Source organism: Mastigoproctus giganteus, chromosome 12, assembly GCF_048544385.1.
Source record: "Mastigoproctus giganteus isolate SK-2022 chromosome 12, ASM4854438v1, whole genome shotgun sequence".
Classification (NCBI taxonomy): Eukaryota; Metazoa; Arthropoda; class Arachnida; order Uropygi; family Thelyphonidae; genus Mastigoproctus; species Mastigoproctus giganteus.
In genome coordinates, this window is record NC_143586.1 from 32,266,723 (window position 1) to 32,292,171 (window position 25,449).

The 25,449-nt window shown below is 38.2% G+C and overlaps 1 protein-coding gene across 1 annotated transcript in view; it reads left to right on the forward strand.

Moving 5' to 3' along the window:
- The window catches only part of LOC150076856 (uncharacterized), a 227,007-nt gene that overhangs the window by 192,567 nt on the left and 8,991 nt on the right, over nucleotides 1-25,449 (forward strand). The window contains exons 20-21 of the mRNA XM_090385702.1: nucleotides 7,721-7,835; nucleotides 22,965-23,105. Coding sequence (XP_090241828.1) covers nucleotides 7,721-7,835; nucleotides 22,965-23,105 — 256 coding nt within the window. The remainder of the gene's footprint in view (nucleotides 1-7,720; nucleotides 7,836-22,964; nucleotides 23,106-25,449) is intronic.

Genomic DNA, 25,449 nt, shown 5'->3' on the forward strand with positions numbered 1-25,449 from the left:
ATGAATTTGTAGAAATGTAGGGCTAATGCAAATTTTTATTTAACATTTAAATTTAAATAAGCCAAAGTTTCCACACCACTGATTGTTAGGGTATGCCTTATAATCTTCTGCATTTAACCACAAGGATCATTTTCACTATTTGGATCAGCAAGATGATCCAAATCCATCTACTGCCAAGAGACAAAAGAAAGATGTGACCCAGACCATCTCTCCACTCTTTCTAATTTTTCATTCCCTATCAGACCAGCCAGTTAGTAAACTTTCTCCTTTTGTAATACAAAGGTGTCTAAAACATGTAGCTGGTCCACCTAAAATGGTTTGCTGCTTAAAATCAGGCAACCTACTGATAGAAACGACAAATCATCGACATTCTGAGCATCTTAAAATAACAACTTTTGGTGGGATTCCCATCAAAGTCACTCCACATGCCACTTTAAATACATCAAAAGGAGTTATCATGGAATGGGACCTCCTAAACAGCTCTGAAGAAGAAATCATACAAGAGCTACAAAATCAGAATGTCATTCATGCGAAAAGAATTCTTATCAAAAAGGATGGAAACCTTATACCAACCCGCACCATCATACTTACTTTCAGCACACCTACCCTACCAACATCAGCGAAAGCGGGATACCTGAATTGCCAAGTAAAGCCATACATTCCCAAACAGTATGCAGAGGTCAAGCTGTTTGTGCGACATGTGGCTCAAAAGATCATAATGATAAAGAATGTCATACACAGTCTCCTCACTGTCCAAATTGCAAAGGAAACCACCCTGCCTATTCCAGAGACCGCAGTATGTGGAAGAGAAAGAAGCAATTTCAGAAATATAAAACCGAACATAATGTCACATACCAAGAAGCCAAAAAGCAGATACCACTACTTCCAGCAGTGAGATCATATGCAGCAGCAGGTGCAACTACAGTGCAGAAAACAAAGGTAACTGCAACACAGGCTGACATCGTAGTCCCACCTAACATCTCAATAGCAGACTGAGCACATAACCTCCTTTTACAAACAAAACCAAAAGTCAATCAGGCAATTAATACACCAATTATAATCTCACCAGATGCTGAAGATCCAACACCAACAAGCAGTACAAATCCCACCAAACCTGTAGACAAAAAAGAGAAGAATACTGGCAATATGGAAATCAATGAGAAAGGGCAAGAAGATGAACCAGTCCTGGAACTTTATGCAACTGATGACATGGACAGTGAGGGCTGACCAAGCTTTCCTAAAAAATAAAAAATAAAAACAGATCGATTCAAACAGGCAGCCAATTGTAAGTCATCCGAATCGGTTTCTAAACCCAAATAATGCGTACACTTCAGTGGAATTGTGGCATTCGAAGTAACCTAAACGATATCAAAGATCTTATTTCCGTCTATGCTCCTGCAAGTGTCTGTTTAGAAGAAACAAACCTAACTCCGCAAATAAGTATTTCAATCAAGTAATACAATATATATAGGCAAGATCATAAAACCACAACAGCTCATGGAGGAGTTGCCGTTTTGGTCGACTCTAATATTCCATCCAAGCGTATTCAGCTGCAAACACCCCTTGAAGCAGTCGCGGTATGCATCGTGACTTGAATTACATTGACCATAGTTTCTCTCTACCTTACACCTAATCGTACGTATTCACTGCAAGATTTGGAGGACTTAATTGAACAATTATCATCTCCATTCTGTTTGATGGGAGACCTAAATGGGAATCATATGATTTTGGGATAACTTCATACAGACAAAAGAGGACAGATGATCGAAAAACTTCTAGACAGCAGGAACTTAACACTCTTAAACACAGGTACCCACACCCATGTCCATTTACCAACAGGGACTACCTCCACAATTGATCTCACCAGCTCTCTTTCCTCTTCTCGACTGGTCTGTTTCTGATGATCCTTACAACAGTGATCATTATCCAGTTGTGTGCCACCTACTAGCAAATGACATACCGCAATCTGTAAGAGGTACAAAATGGAAATTTTGCAAATCAAACTGGGAAAAATACCACTGTGCTGCTTCTTTAGATAAGAAAACTCTAAGACATTCTGATATCAATAGCTGTTACTTATGTCACAGATCAAATAATCTCTGCAGCAAATATTGCAATACCAAAGATAGCTAACCAGTTCCATAAACACTACAAGCAGTGGTGGAATGAAGAATGCTTGGAAGCAGAGAAAGAAAAAAATAAGGCTTGGAATCAATTCAGAAAGTTCTCCACCACCACTAATCTCATAAAATATAAGAAAGCCAGAGCAAAAGCATGTTATATATGCTGGAAATCTCAGAAAGAGTCCTGGATATCTTTTGCAAGCAAAATTAATAGAAATACGGACACCAGAATTATCTGGAATAAAATTAGACAAATATCAGGCAAATATTCAACCGTCCCTAAACCGATCATAAGCTGGAAAGGTCATGACATAACTGAACCAGAAAAAATTGCAAATCTACTAGGAAAAACATTTGAGGAATTGTCAGCAACAACAACACCATACAGACCAATCTTCCAAACATATAATGCTCAAATTGAAAAATACAAAATTAATTTCCATACAGCTCATGAGATTTCATACAACCAACACTTTACTATAAACGAATTGCATAAAGCCCTAGCCAAATCTAAGCAAAGTGCAGCAGGTCCAGGTGGAATCCACTATCAAATAAACATCTCACTAAAAATTCTTTATGCATGCTCTTACTGCTATATAATAGGATATACCTTAAGGATACATATCCAGACTCTTGGCGACATTCGTTTGTACTGTCCTTTCCAAAACCTGGGAAGGACTTCAAACCCATATAATTATTGCCCCATTGCCCTTACTAGCTGTCTAGGTAAAACTTTAGAAAAAATGGTGAATAATCAGTTAACATGGTTTCTTGACTTCCATAATCTCCTTAGTCCTAGCCAATACGGTTTTTGGAAAAACAGATCAACAATAAACATAATGACAAAAGCCGAATCAAATATACGCAATGCCTTTCTCCGAAACGAACACCTTGTAATGATATGCCTTGATATTGAAAAGGCATTCGATACTACCTGGAGATATGGTATCCTTCACGAATTGCACAAATTGGGACTTTGAGGCCATCTACTGAAGTTCCTTCAGAATTTCATGTCTAAAAGAACTCTTCCAAGTCCACTACCGTCATATTCTGTCTCTAATATACAATCAAGAACAGGGGGTCCCCCAAGGCTCAGTCCTCAGTGCAGCCCTTTTCGCTATCAAAATCAACCCTATAACAGAAGTTATTCCAGCAACAGTAGAAACCTACCTATATGTCAATGACCTCACAATATCATGTCACGCACAGAATATGTGGACAATCAAGAGGCAGCTTCAATGTGCTATTAACAAAATAGAGTCCTGGTCCATCTATAATGGATATCAAATCTCAGTAGAAAAGACAGTGGCAATACACTTCTGCAGAAAACGAAAGATGCATCCTGATCCAGAACTAAGAATAAGCAATCAACAAATCCCACTCAAACATAGTATCCGACTACTAGGACTAATCATCGATCACAAATTAAATTTCCTAGAACACAAAATATCTACGTACAATGTGCTTAAAGAAATTAAACATTCTACGAGCTGTATCAGCCATGACATGGGGAGCTGATCGTTATTCACTTTTGCACGTTTATCGTGCAATGATAAGATTTAGATTAAATTATGGTTCTCCCATTTACTCCTCAGCTAGGAAAAGTGTGTTGAAGTGGTTAGATCCAATTCATCACAGTGCATTATGGTGCCTCCATAGCCAGGTGGGCAGTTGCAGCAGTGCGTAGCACATGCTTCTTGATTAGACTTGAGTTCAAGCCCGTGACCACTAAATACAGAGGATGCGGAAAGGTTAGGGATTGACCACCGTATATCCCCGGAGCAATATGGCCTTAGTTGCTAATGCTCCTAAAAACCAAATAACAACAACAACAGCGCATTACGTGTTGTTTCCGGAGCCTTTCATACCTCACCTGTGTATAGTCTATACACAGAGATCCATGAACTCCACTCAATCTTCGTAGACAAGTCCTCCTTCTGAACTATGCTGTGAAAGTTCAAAGCCTTCCTGGATATCCAACATGGCAATATCTGTATAAACCAAAATGGGAACCTTATATGCGAACAAACCTAACACATGCAAACCTGCAGGTATCTAACTAAAAAAAATATCTCAAAATTGAACTTAAGTATGGATAAAATCTACACATCCCTTCCACCGTGGGAAACCAGTTCATTTGACTGTGACATGGTCCTCATAAAATGGAAACAGAACAATATCTGAAATCAACACATAAAACAGCTACATTCCTCTTATGTAACACAATTCTCTGACTGTTCTCATCTGTACGCTGATGGATCCAAGAGGGATGCACACGTTGGTGCTGCAGTCGTATTGCCAAACAGCATAATTTCACAGTCTCTTCCAATAGAGTGCAGTATCTACAGTGCTGAATTGTTTGCAATAAGCCTTACCCTAGATCACATTGCCAAAACTTCTCTCGTTAAAAGTGTCATTTTCATAGACTCATTAATTGCAATATATGCATTACAGACAGAAGATCATCCATCTTATCTGTATGTAAGAAAAATTCTTTCCTTCTTATCACATCTTAGGAAAAAAAAACAAAGAATCACTTGGATTCCTGGACATTCTGGAATACTCGGCAATGAATGTGCGGATGATGCTGCAAAACAGCCATCAAATGAAAATTCTCACTTACATAGAATTCCGCTCAATGACTAAAAACGCCAATTGAAAAGCCTCTGAAAATATATGGGCGCAGACCTAGAAATCTCAAACAAACAAATTATACCAAATCAAACAGCAGCAGAAATCCTGGTAATCAAGTTTTCGGTCAAACAGACATGAAGCGGTTATCCTCGCCTGGCTTCACATCGGCCACGCATATTTAACACACTCATACCTCCTAATGAAAGACGATCCTCCAATGCCCACAGTGTCTGACCACACTAACAGTGACGCACATCATCATAGAATGTCCACGATACCAAATTCCCCACCAATCAGCTTTCAAATTGCATACAAATGAGCCATTAAGCCTTGAGCTCATTATGGGAGAAAAATCATCATTTTTTTAAAGTTTAAAAAATAATTTATTAAACTGAGGTATGAAAAGAGTGAACTCTTTTCATACCTCAGTTTAATAAATCTAACCAATCTTATCTAATATGTCAAATCAGTAACAGCATAACAGAAAATAACAAAACTTGTACAGGCACAATATAGCCGAAGCTGCTCTTGCGCCATTAAACCCCAAACAACAACAACCTATGTCATCCTCATTCTTATTTTAACTACATCTACTCTTTGCAGAGTTGACAAAGTTATCAAACAGTGGCTGTTGCATGGAATAACAAATTACCAATGTGGCATCTGATAGTTATACCAACCTTCATACTCACCTTGCTGTGAGTCATTCTGCTTGTTTGTGATATCTTTGCTATTGCCTGTGTGCTTTAAAAACTTCCTGCTTTTTATGCATTTCTTTTCACACTATTAATTACATTAGAAAGGCTGCCAAATACTTTGGTACAGTAATATATATGTGTGCATTTTGTAGTACATAGTGACCAGATTTATCTAGCTTTTGAATTTTCTATAAGCAGAAAATGAAATGCTTCCCCATTATTTAGCAAAACGTGTTTTTATCATAATGATTACTTATATTCATATCAATTATTCCTTTTACCTATCATGTTAGAAGGTTATTTTGATTCCTGTCTCTGATGGTGTGCTTCCCTCTTCAGATATCCTTTCCTTTTCACCTCTCCAAATTTCTTTTAAGACTGTATATCAGTTATTCATTAGAGAATTGTAACCAAAATTATATAAGTGCATATGTAATAAAGCTAACTCTATACTGTGTGCCCATTATGAGAAAGAAATTCAGTGTGACCGGAAAAACAGTAACTGGGTTTAATAAGTAATTAACTAACGAGTAACAGGAGCTTTTGAGATTTAAGTATCTCTTCGTCAGCTGCGTGAATACATACATAAATATGAAACGTTAATGGAATGGCAAAGCATGGTCATGTTGAGTAAAAAGAGAGAGCGCGCACAAAGATACGCAAATGTTGAAGCATCACAGTGTAGGACTAGGTGATTGTCGTGGATGCTCGCTGTGTTCGTGGGCTGATTGCTAGCATTTGTCATTCTGTAAAACTACAGATTCCATGATTGGATGTAGTCACACGCCTCTGTTGCGATTAAAAACACTATGACAATCAGATATGTGCAGTGATTCAAGCCACAGTCGTTGATAGTAGTGGTGGGATTGGTCAACCACCTCAGCATCACGTCTCGGATTGAAGTCATGTTGCATCAACCAATAATGCTCCGCAATTGCAGAGTGTGCAGAGTCAACTAATCGAATGGCCCTTTCATGTTCGGACAGGCAGTTCTAGAGCCTTCTGGCAGTTTCCCCCACAATCGTGGCATGTGATGCAGTATATGCACCACTGCGTAAAAGAGGGGGGGGGGACGGGGGTCTTCACCCTCAAGACAAGATGGCAATCCACTACTGGGAAATTGCAGGCACTTTATCTTGTACCTGCGTAAAATCTTAGAAATGTGATCTGAAGCACCCGGATAATATGGGATGCAAGCGGTAGATATTGTCTTGTCACTATGGGGTGGGGGCCTCGGACGTGCGGCAAGCTCATGGACTTGTAGGTTGCACTAGTCCAAGACATTGGGATAGCCACAGTTGGTGAGTTCAACTCTTATTTTAGAAACTTTGTAGTGCCTGGCATCCATGGAGCTGGATTGACTCTGGGCAACTGTGGCTGTCTTACCTATGTCTGTGAGCTTGCCATACGTTTGAAGCCCCCAACCCATAGCGACGAGACATCTACCGCTTACATCCTATATTACCCGGGCGCTTCAGATCACATTGCTAAGACCTTACGTAGATACAAGATAAAGTGCCTGAAACTTCCCAGCAGAGGATAGTGATCTCTTGTCTCAAGGGTTAAGACCTCCCGTCTCCCTTCTTTTACACAACGGTGCAATATATTGCATCACATGCCACGATTGTGGCAGCTGCTATGTGGGGGAAGCTGCCAGAAGGCTCCAGGACCATCTCTGAACATGAAAGGGCCATTCTATTAGCTGACTCTACACACTGCAGTTGCAGAGCATTATTGGTCAATGCGACTTGACTGCAATCCTAGACGTGATACTCTCAATGACTATGGCTCGAGTCACTGCACATAACTTGTCATAGCGTTTTTAACTGCAATAGAGGCATGCGGCTACACCCAATCATGGAATCTGTAGAGTTACAGCATGACAAACGCTGGCAATCAGCCTAAGTTCCACAACAATCATCCAGTCCTACACTGTGATGCTTTAGTATTTGCATATCCTCATGCGCACTCTCTCTTTTTACTCAATATGACCACGCTCTGCCATTCCATTTGTAACAATTCATATTTTATATTTATGTATGTATTCATGCAGCTGACAAAGTGATACTCCTGTTACTTGTTAGTAAATTACTTATTAAACCCAGTTACTGTTCTTCCGCTCACACTGAATTTCTTTCTCATATATGGAACCAGGTGCCACAAGCCTCTTTAATTTCATGTGTGCCCATTGTTCATTATTCATTTTATATATGTATTAAGTAAAAGAAAAAAGTCTTTGATATTGATTCATATTTGAATTTTTAGACAGGTAATGAAGAGTCTGGTTCTTGGATATTTTAACGCACCTAGTAATCAGAAGGCAGAAGTAATACGTCTTTTGGCTCGTGTTTTAGATTTTAGCCAAGATGAAATGAGCAAGGTATTTTAATATTGATACGATTAATATTGCTTTTAATATTAGGAAAGCTATTTGTTAATTTCATAGATATACAGTATTATTTATATAAATAGCACCCTTTATCTCATTGGAAAAAAAGATAAAAGTTATTGCCGTAACTTTTGGGCAAAGTTATGGCAAATTATGCCATAACTATGGCATAATTTGTCATAAATTTTTTATATATTATTGCTACTATAGTAGCAATAATATATAAAATAAAAAACCGCATGTGTACCCTGTACACACAAAAGATGTTTTATATGAAAACATCTTTGACGAAAATCAGAACTGTTTTAAAATCGAACTGATAGAACCGGAGTTATGAACAATGTAACATTTTATGCTCACACCCACTACTTACTCTACCGAATCAATGTTAGTAACATTAGCATTATACTTCAGTACAAAATATTTAGTATGAACGATGTAATGTTTTATGCACATAACCGTTACTTACTCTACTGAATCAACATTTGGAAGAGGTTAGCGAAATCCAAGCCAATAGCCTAATTACCCATTTGATTGTAACTATTTGTTGAATAGTATGATTGCAACAATTCAAGTGTTTGTATTTTTGCATCTACATTTTTATTATATTCCATTGTTAAGTGCCACCATAGATGTTTTCACATCAATAATCTTCTGAGCAGTGAAAGAGACAATGCCGCACTGCTATCTTTTGTGTTCAACGATACCGAAGTCAAATGCAGAGCATTGTCCAGAGTGTGGAGCAGGTCAATGTAACAAAATAAAGGTGGCGGTAGCAATGAGTGTGTGAGAATGACAAAAGACTATCGAGATTGTGTAACAGAAAATCAAACATTGGATTTAACAGTGCCTTCAACCAGCAATGCCGCTGCTCCATCTAACAAAAATGTACCCGAAGTGAGTATTATTTATGTACAACGGAACATTTCTCCAATTGCAGAGCAGATGATTTTAAATGATCAAGCTCCTTTTCTTTACATCAACTACTATTTACATAAGAATGCACATAGAGAGTTTGAAAGGGTATTTATGAAAAATGATTTCTGTTCTGTATGCTACATTTGCGATTGTCTATGGTTCGAAAACGATGCAAAGAAACCAGCTGCTAAGGATGCACCATTGATACGTACTGCACTTCCTGATTTTGACGTTGACGGGATCTTTGTGGAGGATCACTTAAGAACATCATTCCAGCACTAAGTCAAACAGCTTTGTCTACCCAGAAATTCCATCGCATTTACTGAAGTTGGATTTAGTGACAGAGGTGCTTATTTCTCCACTTACCATTCATGCAAATAAGGCGCCTGAGACACATATGGACAATATGGCATTCCTGGCCAAGTGATTAATGTGGCTGTTTCAGTCAAAATGATGGTCAATCGCTTGCCAATGGAGATTGACTGAAACAGGCACATTGATCCCTTGACCCAGATTGCCGTATTGTCCACATGCATTTCACAGGTGCCTTATTTGTGCATATAAAATGCAAGAAAATACATACATAAAGATACAAAATATTCAAATACATACATAAAGATACAAAATATTCAAATACATACATAAAGATACAAAATATTCAAATACATACATAAAGATACAAAACTGACTTGTGGTTAAGTTCAATCCAAAGAATACATTAAAAGCTGTATCAAAAACAATTTGGCCTTCCTTGAGACAATTCCAAACTCTACCTACTACTGGGCTCAACGTAAGCATGATCTATTCACCATTGATTAGATAGCTCGGTAAACCTACAATGTTCTTGACTGAGTGCCAGTGAAATTGGTTGGCTACACTTCCTTCAGCTATTGTACAAGCTACAGAATAAGGGACATGATATTAATGAGAACGATGTGAGCAACATTGACTTTATGCAGAAGGCAATGCTAGTGAACGAAGATGCTGTAACTTGTGTGATATACTTCAAGAAGACTCTGGATGCGATTAATAACATATTTCCGTTGAAACGTTGTAGCCCTTTTGGTCAATTTTACATGTTCAACATTTTCAGCCACATTGCATTTCAAAATTGCATTAGTCCACATGAGCACATTTTGCTGTAGCTAAATAATGCTCCGAAAGATCCTTTGGGCGAGAACAAAGATGATGCCATCGCAATGGTCTACAAGTTAGTGTCTGTCTTCACTAGAGGGGCTTCAGAGAGCATCAAGCTTTAAACTCACAAACATACATTCACGTGTTACAAGAAAATAAGGCCCAGAGTGCCAAGCGATTGTGGCTGAGCGATTTCCCTGTGCTTTCATTGTGATTTTCTAAAAGGTGAATTCTAGTTCTCTTTTACGTTCCTCTCCTTAATAAATCCTTTTATTTAATAGCAGCTCTTGTATCAAGGGTACTGGTAGAAAGCAAGGAAGGAAAGTAACCACCTTTCTTTATTTTTCATATTTTATAGACTAACTCCTACTAATTTCACTTGGTCATACCAGGCACTTGGCGCCCCCATAGCCAGGTGGCCAGGATCGGCAGTGCGTAGCACACGCTTCTTGATTAAACTGGGGTTCGAGCCCGTGACCATCAAATACGGAGGACGTGGAAAGGTCAGGGAATCACCATCGCATATCCCCAAGGAGCAATATGGCCTTAGTTGCTAACGCTCCTAAAAAACCAAATAACAACACCAGGCACTGCTCCTGCCTCTCTGTGGCGGGGCCAGTAACATTGCCAGAAAAGTTCATCTGCCAAGGGTTATAACAAGCCAACATGAAACACAATACTTTCCATCTTTAGAGCCGACAAACTGTCAGCCAGAGACAGAAAATGACCATGATTCATCGCAACCAAAGAGGTTGAAAACCAATTCCTCGGCGACAGACTTACCTGCATTTTTAATAATGCATTCTCTATCAGAACAGTCTCTCAGTAAGTTATCCCCCTATCTAATCCAAAAACACCTGGAAAATATTGCAGGGTCTCCCAAGACGGTTAAGAGACTGCAATGAGGGGCCTTACTTGTTGAAACTCTAAACTGCAGGCATTCTTAAAAACTGCCAAAAATGACAAATTTTGCTAGTATTCCAGTGAAAATAACTCTCCATGTAAGCCAAAATACATCAAAGGGTGTAATATCTAATTGGACCTGATGAATGTGATGGAGGATGAAATTAAAGAACTTCAGGAACAAAATGTAATTGCTGTAAAAGGAATTATGATCAAAAGAGACAATATACCCACACCTACCAGAAAGAGACAATATACTCACACCTACCAGCTGTGACTTGAGCAAATGCCTTTGCTCAAGTCACAGCTGCTTCTGCCTACACTCTGAAGTTTCAGAGAACTAAGACTACCACAGAACAGAGACCCATCAGCTTTCGAACCTCACTGTTACTTCCATATAACCAGCCTCTCCAATACTGTGAACTTTTGCAAGCCATCAGAACAACACGCAACAGTGCCGCTGGGCCAGATGGGATATATTGTTATGTTACAGCACCTTGATGAGAAAAACTTACAAGTGCTGCTAGTTTCCTTTAACCAAATCTTCCTGGAAAATGTTTATCCAACTTCTTGGCACCATACTACATTTCTGGCCTTTTTGAAACCTGGAAAAGATCCCTCCAGCCCTAATAGTTACAGACCAATATCTCTGTCAAGTTGCCTTGGTAAAATTCTTGAAAAAATTATCCATAGTCAACTCACTTGGATCATTGAAAGCAAACATCTACTAAGTAATAGTCAGCATGGCTTTCGCCAAAACCAGGCCTCCTTTTGATCGGATGATCAAGGCTGAATCTGAAATTCGCAATGACTTTGTGAAAAACGAACACCTAGTTATGATCTCCATAGATATAGAGAAGGCATTTGATACTATCTAGCATTATGGCATTCTCGGTAACCTCCATAATCATGGTCTACAAGGCGACCTGCCTATATTTATTAGGAACTTCCTCAAGAGCCGATCTTTCCAGATCCAATATCAAAATTCCCTTTCTGCAACATTCTCACAGGAAGAAAGAGTACCACAGGGGTCAGTATTGAGTGCAACCCTGTTTGCCTTTAGAATTGATTCAATTAAAAAATAACTCCAAATACTGTAGAGGCGTACCTTTACGCTGATGATCTCTCTATTTCTTGCTATTCTCAGAACATGGGATCTATCGAAAGGCAATTGCAGATGCTCTCAATAAAGTACAAAAGTGGGCTGAGGTCAATGGATATCATCTTTCCCAACAGAAAACAGTTGTGATCTACTTTTGCAGTCTATGCAAATTGCATACAGATCCTGAACTTTGGATATAAAATTCCACCATTGCGATTGCCAGCATTATCAGATTCTTAGGACTAATCATGGACAGTAAGCTAAACTTCTTTGAGCATGTTAAATTAATACGTACTACCTGTCTTAAAAAGATCAACATGCTAAGAGCATTATCTGCCCTGTCTTGGGGAGCAGATTATATGACTTTGCTGCTCCTCTGTAGAGCACTGATTAGATCCCATTTAGATTATGGTGCTCTATTTTATGATTCTACCCGAAGGAGTGTACTACGCTGGCTGGATCCTATTCAACATAATGCACTGCAGATTGCAATTGGTGCATATAGGACATCTCCAATACATAGTCTATACATTGAAGCTCATGAACCCCCTCTACATCTCCACAGAAAAATGCTATTACTTAAATATGCAGCCAAAATATACAGACTTGCTCTTCGCATCCTATTCAGCCATACCTTTTTAATCACCACTACTCAATCTCTATAGAAATAAACCAAGCAAAATATGACCAGCTGGCCTATGGCTCCTTGAAATATCATAGTTCTGGAATGCTCCTCTCCACAATAGGCAACAGATAAAGAATTACTGTCATCCACCATGGACCTCCTTTCTTCATCTGACCTGTGATACTTATTTTCTTCAATAGGGAAAAAAAATCGTCTACCGACACTGAATGTGCAACAACTCCATGCTAGCCATATTCAAAGCTGTGCTGACTTCTTGTCGATATATATGGATGGTTCCAAATCTCATTCAACTGTTGGAGCAGCAGCAGTGTTTCCCTCTGCTATCATATCAGCTTCTCTTCCACCTGAGTACAGCAACTTTTCAGCAGAACTATATGCAATACAATTAGCTCTAGAAAATTTGACTCCACACCCATCTGCAAAATATATAGTTTACACTGATTCTCTCAGCTCAATTAGAGCAATGCAGAATCTCCCTCAAAAGAATCACCATATTGTAATGAAAATCAGGAGTTTGCTATTGCAAATTGATCATCGTCAACAACTAGTGAACTGGATTCCAGCACATTCAGGCATAAAAGGAAATGAGCTGGCTGATATATCTGCCAAAAATCCATCAACTTTAGACCTAACCTCTGCCCCTATTTCATGCCTGATTATAATATCTTAATTCAAGCAGCATGCCATGCACAGTGGACAGAGCTATAGCAGAACCAAACCCAAAGTTTCATTAAAAGTTCTTTTAATGAAAATCAGGAGTTTGCTATTGCAAATTGATCATCGTCAGCAACTAGTGAAGTTTTACTGGATTCCAGCACATTCAGGCATAAAAGGAAATGAGCTGGCTGATATATATACCAAAAATCCATCAACTTTAGACCTAACCTCTGCCCCTATTTCATGCCTGATTATAATATCTTAATTCAAGCAGCATGCCATGCAGAGTGGGCAGAGCTATAGCATAACCAAACGAATAACAAACTTTTACAGTTGAAACAAGACCCAAAGTTCTGGCGCTCGAGCAATCAGACAGTGTTGACGGGAAGAAGTGGTACTCGCACGGATGAGAATTGGATATACCCATCTGACTCACCTCCACAGACTCATGGGCAATGATCCTCCTCAGTGTCGACACTGCTTAGAACATCTAACAATTAAACATATTTTGATTGACTGCCCACACTATCAACAAAATCGAACTTCAATACTTCAAAATCTGGCTAATTTTCGAGAACCGTTGATATTGAGGTTATGATGAACGTCGTGGCGAGATCCAATATTCCTTACATTTCGAGGGTACAGGTGTTCGCAGGCCAGCCGCTAGTTAGTACACCAGACCGAACCTATTGGTAACTCTCTAGGAGGCTTCCGGATCAGCTAGTGTATAACCTTGCTACCTCTACTCTGCCAGATAGTGACTGGAGGGAGTCCGAGTAGTGTGTATGCGGGGAGCATTGTCGAGGCCACGTTATGTCAAGGATCTGGGTATATTCTTACCACATGTACGCCATATCCAAAAATTTCATTACTTCATACAGCATGTCCCACCCACTTTTTATTACTATTGAATACACCATGAATTGTCAAATTAATAGAGCAAGCTTATCTGCGAAAAGATCTAAACCTCCCAAGCACTTCCTAATTCATTTCACAAATATACGTGGTCTCAATTCTAATCTCAACAATGTCCATTTCCACTTGCAGTCCAAACCCCATGTACTTTTTCTGACTGAATCTCAGTTATCGGTTGATTCAACTACTGCTCATCTTAGATGCCCAAATTATTCACTGTATTCCTTTCGCCTTAAAGGTGGTACTTGTGCATATGTCCGTTCTGATATTCCCTGTCAGAGACTTGGCAATTTGGAATCTCCTCTCTTTGATCTTCTCTGGCTAAAAATCTCTCTAGCTCATTGTGTCAAATTCACCTGTTGTCTTTACCGTTCTCCCAACTCCACTAATCACTTGGAGCTCTTTGACTTCCTCTCTTTGCAACTTGACTTTCTCCAGTCCAACTTTCCTAACAGTGAGGTAATTTTCCTTGGTGATTTTAATGTTAACAACTCCAGCTGGCTTCCGTTTTCTAGTCACACCGACCCAGCAGGTCGAGATGCTGAGGCTTTTGCAATTTCTAATGAACTAGCACAGATTGTTCATTTACATACAAGAATACCGGACAACCTAATCATACAGCCAATACGCTTGATCTTTTTCTCACAAACAACCCTTCTAAGTACACGGTCGAAGTGAGAGGTCTTTTAGCCACTTCAGATCACAACTTGGTGATTGTCTCTTCTCCAATGGAACCTTTATCTCATGACTATTCCCAACCTCGTGTTGTTTGGCATTACAAGAATGCAAAATGGGATGACCTGTGAGACTTATTTTCTTCTTTTCCTTGGTCGGATGGCTATTCCCAACCTTGTGTTGTTTGGCATTACAAGAATGCAAAATGGGATGACCTGCGAGACTTCTTTTCTTCTTTTCCTTGGTCGGATTACTGTTTCAAAACCTCTGATGTCAACGTTTGCTCAGATCGTGTCAGTGAAATTAATCTTGTAAGAATGGAATCCTTTAACCCACAGTACCCTTTAAAATCTTGTCCTTTATCTAAACCTTGGTTTTCCAATAAACTTGCTAAGGCTGTTCAAGAGAAGAATGTTCCATATCGTAATTGGCTTGTTTCCAATTCTTCAGTTTCATTTTCTGCCTACACCAAAGCTCGCAACAATTGTAAAGCAGTTATTAATCAGTCCAAACTAAATTTTGAACAGGCTAAGAGTAGCAAATTTGCTTCTTGCCTTAATGCTAGCCGAGCATTCTGGTCTGTTGCCAAATCAATTGGCCGCAACTTTTGCCCATCTCTGCTCCCACCTCTGTCAAAACCAGATGGTTCTGTTTTCACTTCAGCCAAGGATAAAGCTGACCTGCTAGCATCCCATTTTTCTTCCAACTCACGTATGAATGATCTTGGTAAGACACCTCCCACCAATCCCAACACGCTCCATTCAATGCCTCCTGTGGTCTTCCGTCAAAAGGATATCAGAAGGATTTTGATGAATCTCGATGCCAAGAAAGCTCCAGGTCCTGACGGTATTTCTCCACTTGTTCTAAAAACCTGTGCTCCTGAACTTACTCCGATTCTTTGCCACCTTTTTTCACTTTCTTATTCCAAAGGTGTTTTTCCTTCTGCTTGGAAATTTTCTCATATCCAGCCAGTTCCTAAAAAGGGTGACAAATCCCTCCCATCCAATTATCGTCCCATTGCAATTACTTCTACTCTTTCTAAAGTAATAGAGAAATCAATTAACCGCCAACTCTTAAACTATCTAGAAACCTTCCGTCTGATCAATGATCGCCAGTATGGATTCCGTCAGTGTTGATCCCAGGTGATATTCTGGCTTATGTTACCCATTTATGGACTAATTCAATGGAAAGGTTCGGTGAAACACAAATAGTTGCTCTTGACATCTCAAAGGCTTTTGATCGTGTTTTGGCATAAAGGTCTTATAAACAAGCTTCCATCTTATGGTTTGCTAACTGTTTTTAGTAATTGGTTATCCAGTTTTCTCTCTCTGATCGCTCACTGAGGGTGATGGTAGATGGCTCTCTGTCTTCTAACTTCTCCACCAATGCCGGTGTCCCCCAAGGTTCAGTTCTTTCCCCCGCTCTTTTCCTCTTGTATATTAATGACCTTCTTCCATTGACTGGAAATCCTATCCATAGTTTTGCTGATGATAGCACATTGCATTCCACTTTCCATTTTGAGAAACCTTGTCCTGCTCAATCAGCTTCAACTTCTCGAAAATCTGCTACCATTCCTTAAATGCCGATCTTCAGGTAATTCTCCAGTGGGGCAAACAACTTAGTTGATTTCAACCCTTCTAAAACTCAGTCTTGTTTTATATCTCGCAAAAAGGATTCTTCTGCTCCTATGCTTATCTTTAATGATACTCCGATTTCTAGGCAAAATGATATCTCTTTTAGGGATTACCCTGACTTCTAATCTCTCTTGGCACAAGCACATTACAAATATTGCTTCCTCTGCATCTAAAAAACTTGGTTTTCTCTTTCGCTCTTGGCATTACTTTTCTTCCAAACAGCTGCTCACTCTGTATAAATCACAAATCTGCCCTACCATGGAATATTGTTCCCACATCTGGGGTGGGCCCCCCAAAACCTCTCTCAGGCTTCTTGATTCCATTCAGAAGAGGGCAGTTAGGTTAATTAATGATTCATCTGTAACAGAGTCTCTCCACTCGCTTTCTCATAGACGTACTGTTTCTGCTGCATGCCTCTTCTACAGATACTTCCATGGGCACTGTTCTTCTGAATTGGCTTCTATAATTCCCGCTCTCTCTTTCAAAACAGTCCGAACATGTGTCGCCACCAGCCAACATCCATTTACTGTCCAACTTCAAACCCACAGAACCAACTTTTCATCTTCCTCATTTATTCATTCAACTGCCGTTTTCTGCAACAACCTTCCTTCATACGTATTTCCTGAAAATTAAAATCTACAGAAGTTCAAGTCCAGTGTCAACAAATATCTTCTTTCGTCTTCTCGACCTCCAACCCAAGCACGTTACTAAGTACTATAGGTTCTAATACCTCTCGTGTCTTGGGTTCACATAAAAAAAAAAAAAAAAAAAATATCATTGGAGAGGAGGCAGATTAAATTTTTGAAACAAACAAATTTAAGTGTTTAATCTTTTATGAATAGGTTTCAGAACTGAAATGAAATTGAACTGGCTTCATTCTTAATTTTCTGATATTCCTACGAATAGGCGCAATATAGCCATACCTCACACACACACACACACACACACACACAAAATAATGCCTCTTAAATGACAGACATGTCGATTAGAAGCACCATTTATGCCTTGTCACATTAATGGTGCTTCAAATCGACAGAATCGTGTAGACACGTGATTTTTGTGACACAGAAATGACGTCACAAAATCGTCATTTCCATGCAAAATCGTGATTTTCGATTTGTCAATCAAATCACCAGAAATAACATCATTGGACATCATTTCTGTTGTTGAAACCTCTGATTGAGACCTCTTTTGTTCCCTTGGAATTCATTTCTGTTACGATTTTGCGACACATCATTTTCGTGTTGCAAAATCGTCGTTTCCGGTTTGTCAATCAAATCGAAAAACTGGAAATAACATCATTCCCATGTCGCAAAATCGTGACAAATTGGTTTTGCTTCAGTCCAAAATTTAGTAGGTGCCACCAAAGATGTTTTCATATCAAAAAAGTCATATAAAAGTTTTATGCAGATATACTTAAAGATAATAAGAACAGGTCTGGTATCACAAAAAAAAAAATGTCCAGTATTGAATAAGAAGCTCAATAAGAAAAATAATAAAATTACTTAATTTCATTTACACAGTTCCTAAATTTCATAAAATACCCATGGTCTCGTGTTACTTGTAGTAAAATTTGTTATAACTTGCAAATGAAATTTTCTGACGTCTCCTGACATCTGACTTTAAAACTATAAAATCTACTGGATAATTAGATGAAATAAAACTATGCTAATTTTTTTTCAGACACATGCAAATTTCTCCAGAATATACACCTATAACTTTCAGATTTAATCTCATTTATACCTCTTACAAGTCTAAACCAAATTTTAGAACAGCTATATGATAAATATAAAAATATACTAAATATTAGCAAAACTAATTGGCATAACTTAATGGCTAACTACATATATAATAATATACTGCTTGGAAATAAGATATTTGGAATACTGATGGGTGCAGCATAAAAATTCAGTTTATAAGATAATATACAGGGTGATTCACTACCAGTGTGACAAACTTGCAGGAGGTGTAGGGGGCACAAAGACGAGTCGGAATCACGTAGCATTGCAGAGTCCGAAATGCCTTCGTCATGCGGTAGAGGACGTTGAATGGGAGGTCGCGTGAACAGCAATCCCGCTGGAAGTCAGCATTTGCGAACCGTTTCTGTTGCAGAAACCAAGTAGCAAAAGTCCTCCAGAGTGGATAATCCGCAGGTTCCAACAATTGGACGCATTGCAGATGGTATGAACTCATTTGGTTTGTTGACAGTATCCTCCATACAGTGGATTGGGAAATACCCAGTCATTGGCCTATCGCTCGAGTACTCGTACTCGGATTGCCTTCTGCAAGATGTAGGACATTCTCCTCATTGTCTGGCGTCCTCATCGTTTGCTCTCGATTCATGGTACCTCTCGTGAAACAACCAGTTTCACGTAACTTTCTGTGCACACGTGTGAAAATCGTATGACGAGGAGCATGCCTGTGCGGGAAACATTCCTGGTACAAGCGCAGAGCAGCGCGCCCGTTACAGTCCACAGCTCCATACGCGAGGTGCATGTCGGCCAGTTCAACGTTTGAATACTCGTCCATCCTACTGCCTCGGGAACCGGTTCTCAAATGCTGACTTCCAGCGGGATTGCTGTTCACGCGACCTCCCTTTCAATGTCCTCTACCGCATGATGAAGGCATTTCAGACCTTGGAATGCTATGTGATTCCGATTCGTCTTTGTGCCCACTACATCTCCTGCAAAGTTTGTCGCACTGGTAGTGAATCACCCTGTATATCTCACACATTTTGAGGGTTTTTTCCATAGCTTAATGATGTCCAACAACAGGGAGCAATGTCCCACAGCTGAAAGATTCTTTCACCAAAAATAGTAGATGATATATCACTGTTATAATTTAATTTCAAAGTGAAGAATATTAAATGTATTTCAAAGCTTTCACCTAACACTGTGTACACCCAATTTACATACACATATACCTCTGCTTTCAAAAATTCTTCACTGGTACTAAAGAACCCCTCACCAGGATGAATTCATTGACCAGTCCTCCACACCAAAGTGAACACCCAACAGACTACTGCTTTTCTCCATGATTGAATAGTGATTTTGCTATTTGCTAGGGGGGAGGGGAAAGGAAGAGTTGTGATCCAAGTTCAAATCTCATTAGGGACTGGATTACGGTGACCCGTGATTGTACAATACTGAAATTAAATAATGTCACCCAAAAACCTTGCACTATTAAATATTAAAATCCATCGATCTGTTGAGTTAAAACTAGTTTAGCTGATAGTAGTCAGAAATAAAGCAGTTATAACTTGAATATCCACTTGGATTATTTCCGTAATTGTCATAAAATGATTTTCTTGTCTGTTTTCAGTCATTCAATTGCAGATCAAGAGTAAATGATGAAATACTAAATTAATAGGCTGTAAAAACAACCATGGCCTCATTTTGACACATCTTCGTGTGCCACTGACTTCATGTGCCCCAACAAGAAAAAAGAAATTGCTTCAGTTTATGACATTATAATCTATCATAAATTGAAGTTTTCTTTTTGATTATAAAATCAGATTATGTGCACTTAATATATGATCTGTATTAAATGAGTTTAAGTAGGATAATCACTTTATAATGCTCAAGTAAATTCAAGTGGCCAAAGTATCACAAGAAGCAAATTTACAAGAGGATGGAAAAGAAAGATAGTCAGCTGTTTTCAAAAAGCATGTTGTGCTCCTTAAATTAGCAGATTACTACTCATTTGGTGATCATATTAGAGTGAGAGTTTCCATGGTTATATTTGATTAATAAGGTATCTTCCTTGAATATTCTTATAAGAATTTCATTAAAATGCTAACCAGATGCTGGAAGGAGAATTAAGGTGGCAACATGCAAAAGTATGAAGATGCCAACAGATAAAAAAGGAATCACGTAGTCACCCAACAGGAAAAAAAAGGGTTATTAATTCATTTATTTATGGACTGCTGACTCATTTAACGTAAAATTGATAAATTATAAACATGCATGGGATTTCTTGATTTGAATTTGGTCTCTTTTAATCAACTCTTAATTGGAATAGCACAGGATATTAGTTTCAGATTTTAATAACTGCATTGTTCCTTTTCAAATTTATAAATAAATTTTATTATGTGTCTGAAATGTATATTAAAAGTACATTAAATTGAATCTATTTATCAAACCCATCATTCCTTGTGGACTTCTGTAGACTACAGATGAATTTTTGTTGTATATGCTTGACACGTTCTGAGACAGGTGGTCATCTTCCACTTTCTTATGAGAGTGATTCTTCCATAGTGTTCAGATTTAGATAGATCAGAGCCATGCTGTGGGGTGATATTGCCTCAGATGGCACAAATTTCCGGAAAATTTTTGTACCATCTGATCATGATGGGGATCTTTCTTATAGATTGGTCAGTAGTGTCTTTACACTTGAAATTAGATTTGGTCTTAAGTGTCTGTGACTCAGATATGGCATTTTTCTCATACTGGAACTGACAACGGGCACCTCTCTGAGTGATTCCTTTCACTTTAAGCAGTTCTAGGTCTGAAAGAAAGACAAAAAAAAAAAAAAAAAAAAAACACAAAAACATCTGCACCTTCTGTTGTGGCAATGCGGTTTATACTAATTGTCATGTCACACTATTAGGGCAGCACTTATTAAAACACATTAATGAACTTAAGTTTTGCTAAACAAGAGGACAAGTAATTTTTCTCTAATGAATTTCTGGTTTTTTTTTATTTAAATTTTATTTATTCATTTACTTTTAATTTGCCATATGCAGAAAATAAATATTCATTGAGATAACTACCAATCAATACACTGTTACATTGCAGTTGTAACAGTGTATTAATTGATAGTTAAAAAGACTGAAGCTCAGGAACATAGTGTTCCTGAGCTTCTGCCATTCCCTTTGGTCACATGCACGTGACCGAAGCTGTGCAGGAAGAAGTGGGTGAAAAACTTTCATTCCCATTCTCAATACCTTTAGGCATTTCCATTGTAAACTACTGACTTGTTTTACATCTTAACTTTCATTTTAGTTTCATAGTTTGCATTTTTTTTTCACCCACTTTTCCCTGCACAACTTTGGTGAGTCCCTTGGTCACATTGTGCATGTGACCAAAGTGAATGGCAGAAGCTCAGGAACATCATGTTCCTGAGCTTCATTCTTTCTAACTACCAATTAATACACTGGTTTCCTTACACAGTATGGCTAATACTATTATCCAATCCAGACATTATAGGGACATCAGAAATGTTATGACAGGATGCAGAATTTGAATATGGTATGTACAGAAAGGACAGATAAGCGAGGAGGAGTCATGCTCTATTAAGAAGCACATAGAAATAAGGCAGGTCACCCAATCAGTGGAAGTAGCCACTGCAATGTTGAGTCAGTTTGGTGTTACATAAGCATTGGGAAAACAAAAATTAGAGTTGGAGTATGTTTATAGGCCTAATGACCATAATGAGTATAACAAAACTGTACAGACAAATGGAGTAGGTCAGTAAATGAAATGAAAGTTGGAATGAAAGTTGGTCAAGGCAACAAAGAAGAAAGAGGATTTTTTTCAAGTATTTTAGGAAGGGTATCTTCAAGGTCTCCACATAATTCCTCTAGGCAAAACACTACTAATGTAGATCAAGTAAATACTACCAGCCAAGTAAGTTATAATAGTAACAATAGTAATAGAAAGTTGTAATAGTAACAACAATGTTAATTAAATTCTCAGATCCCCTACTCTTAATATCATTTGTGCCAATGAGCAATAACACCTTTTGGGCCCTTAAAAGATGATAACTGTCTATAATGTCATCAACTTTAACCCTTAGCAGACGTACCCTGGTCCTAAAACAACATTGGGTGGTTGGTTGGTGGAACAGACTTCCATCCCTTGTGGTGGAGGTTGATAGCCTAAATAAGTTTAAGGCTCAGCTGGACAGGTATTTTGAACGAACAGAGGGGTGAAGTGGAAGTGGGTTTTTTTTTTTTTTTTTTTTGGCCGATGCTGCATAAGCTTGCTTTCTTGCATCAAATGCCTCTACTAATGCTAAATGCTAAAAAAAAAAAAAAAAAAAAAATCAGAATGTCTTACAACAGGAGATTTTAACTTTCTGGATATTGACTGGAATTTGTGGATTGCTTGCTCAAACAGTAGCAAAAAATTTACAGATTTATTGGATGACTGTTTTGTACACCAGCATATTAGAGAGGCAACAAGAGAATAAAAAATACTCCTGATCGTGTTATCAGTAGTGATGTTTCATGCAGTAGGAATCTTCAGGTAAAGAAACCACTAGGTGGCAGTGGTTCCTTTACCTGATAATCAGGTGAGTTATGTTTTATATTTGTTTTTTGAGAAGATATTCTTAAACAATTTCACAGATAAGGAATGAAAGAAATGTTAAATCATTTTCTTTACCCTTTGCAATTATGAGAAAATAGCGTGATATATTTCATTTTATTTTTGAAAATAACAAGATTAATAATGTTCTGTTAAAAATAGATCCAAATTATTGCTACTTTTTTTCCAAACTGCACATTAAGAACATTGTTTTTATTGTAATAGATTGGAATGAAAGTTGGTCAAGGCAACAAAGAAGAAAGAGGATTTTTTTCAAGTATTTTAGGAAGGGTATCTTCAAGATCTCCACATAATTCCTCTAGGCAAAACACTACTAATGTAGATCAAGTAAATACTACCAGCCAAGTAAGTTATAATAGTAACAATAGTAATAGAAAGTTGTAATAGTAACAACAATGTTAATTAAATTCTCAGATCCCCTACTCTTAATATCATTTGTGCCAATGAGCAATAACACCTTTTGGGCCCTTAAAAGATGATAACTGTCTATAATGTCATCAACTTTAACCCTTAGCAGACGTACCCTGGTCCTAAAACAACATCCTTAGTCAGTATCAAATGGTGGCAAAAAGAAACCTGATCGTAAAAGTTTATAATTCAACAAAATATAGTATATATATTATTGTTGAATTATACATCATACAAATCTGTATGATGTATTAGATCTAGCTGCTTTAAATGTTTGGGCCCCAGGAGCCAAGCAATCTGCAACTTAGCACTAATGATATTAAGAGTAGTAGACCGGCAGAATTACTTAACAAGCACACCGGAATTTGGGGAGTACAATGTATACATAAAGGATAGACAGGATAGGAAGGGAGGAGGTGTTATGCTGTTAATTAAGAAAAACATAAAATCAAAAGAAGTGCACCCAGTTGATATAGATGAACAGTGCGCTGTTGAGTCAGTTTGGTGTGACATAAGCACTGCAAAAGCAAAAATAAGAGTAGGAGTGTGTTATAGGCCTAATGACTCGAATGAGTACAATGAACAGTTGTACAGAGAAATAGAGTGGGCTAATAAATCATAATGTCTTATAATGGGGGATTTTAACTTCCTAGATATTGACTGGAACTTGTTGGGTTGGTCACTCACACACTAGTCAGACTTTTTGTGGATTTATTGGATGATTGTTTTCTGCAGCAGCATGTTCGAGAGGCAACCAGAGAGAATAATACTCTTGATCTGGTTATCAGCAGTGATCATTTGTGTATTAAGAATTTGCAGATAAAGGAACCACTAGGTGGCAGTGATCATAGTGTACTGATGTGGGATTTACTTAAAGATATAATTACCATGAGGGGTAAAGGAAAGGGTTTTTGCTTTCATAAAGGTGAGTACAGTGGTCTCAGACAGTTTTTAAATTCTGTACAGTGGGATTAATTGATGTTACCAACAGCAAATTCTAAATGGGAAGCATTCAAGGAATTAATCGTGGAAGCTACTAAACGTTTCATACCTATTAAGAAATATTGTTCAAGGTTTCGGCCTAAATGGTTATCAAATGAACTAATGAGACTCGTAACAGAGAAGAAAAATGCATGGGATGCATATAAATTATCAAGCGACTCAGAAGCCTATGGCAGATATAAGCTAGTCTGTAATCAGGTGACAAAGGAAACCTCCTTTGTCATCAGGGCAGGCAAATGCATATTATGAGAAATCTTTGGCAAAAGATGCTAAGAAAAACAGCAAGGATTTCTTTACTTATATAAACTCTAAAAGGAAGGGAATGAATCTGATTGGTCCACTTGACATCGATGGTTCGACTATTGATGATCCTGCTCAGATAGCAAATAAACTGAATGAGTATTTTGCATCTACATTCACACGTGAGGAATTATTAAGGTTTGAAAATGGCAGAAGGTTATCAAATTGTAGCAGGGTACTTAATGATTTTGTAATAACTGAGAGCAAAGTGGAGGAGAAATTGTTGAAGTTAAACATAAGAAAAGCATCTGGGGTGGATGGGATCTATCCAGTTATATTAAAGGAGGCGGCAAAGCAACTAAGCAAACCCTTAGCCATAATTATGAGAGCATCCTTGGATTCAGGGGAGGTCCCCATGGACTGGAGATGTGCAAATGTATCCTCAATTCACAAAGGGGGATCGAAGGGTGACACGAGTAATTACAGACCAGTTAGTTTAACTTCTGTTCCGGGTAAAATAATGGAGTCCCTGGTTAAAGATGCATTGCAGGATCATCTAGACAAGACTGCAGCAATAATTCAGACACAGCATGGGTTTGTTAAGGGAAAGTCTTGTCTGACAAATTTGATAGGATATTATGATGAGGTTACAAAGGAACTGGATGCAAAAAATAATTTTGATATCATATATTTGGATTTCAGGAAAGCTTTTGACACTGTTGCACATGGAAGACTATTGTACAAATTTGAGCAGAATGGTATTAAGGGTAAGTTGCTACAATGGATAAAAGGATGGTTAAGTGGGAGAAAACAGAGGGTGGTAATCAATGGGCGCTGCTCTTTGTGGACTAATGTTATTAGTGGAGTCCCACAGGGTTCGGTGTTAGGTCCACTGTTGTTTTGTATATTTATCAATGATATTGATGAAGGTATATCAGGCTTAATGTCGAAGTTTGCAGATGATACAAAGGTTGGCAGGGTTGTTAATGACAGTAATGGCAATGTGCTACTGCAAGAGGATCTAGATAATTTGGGCAGA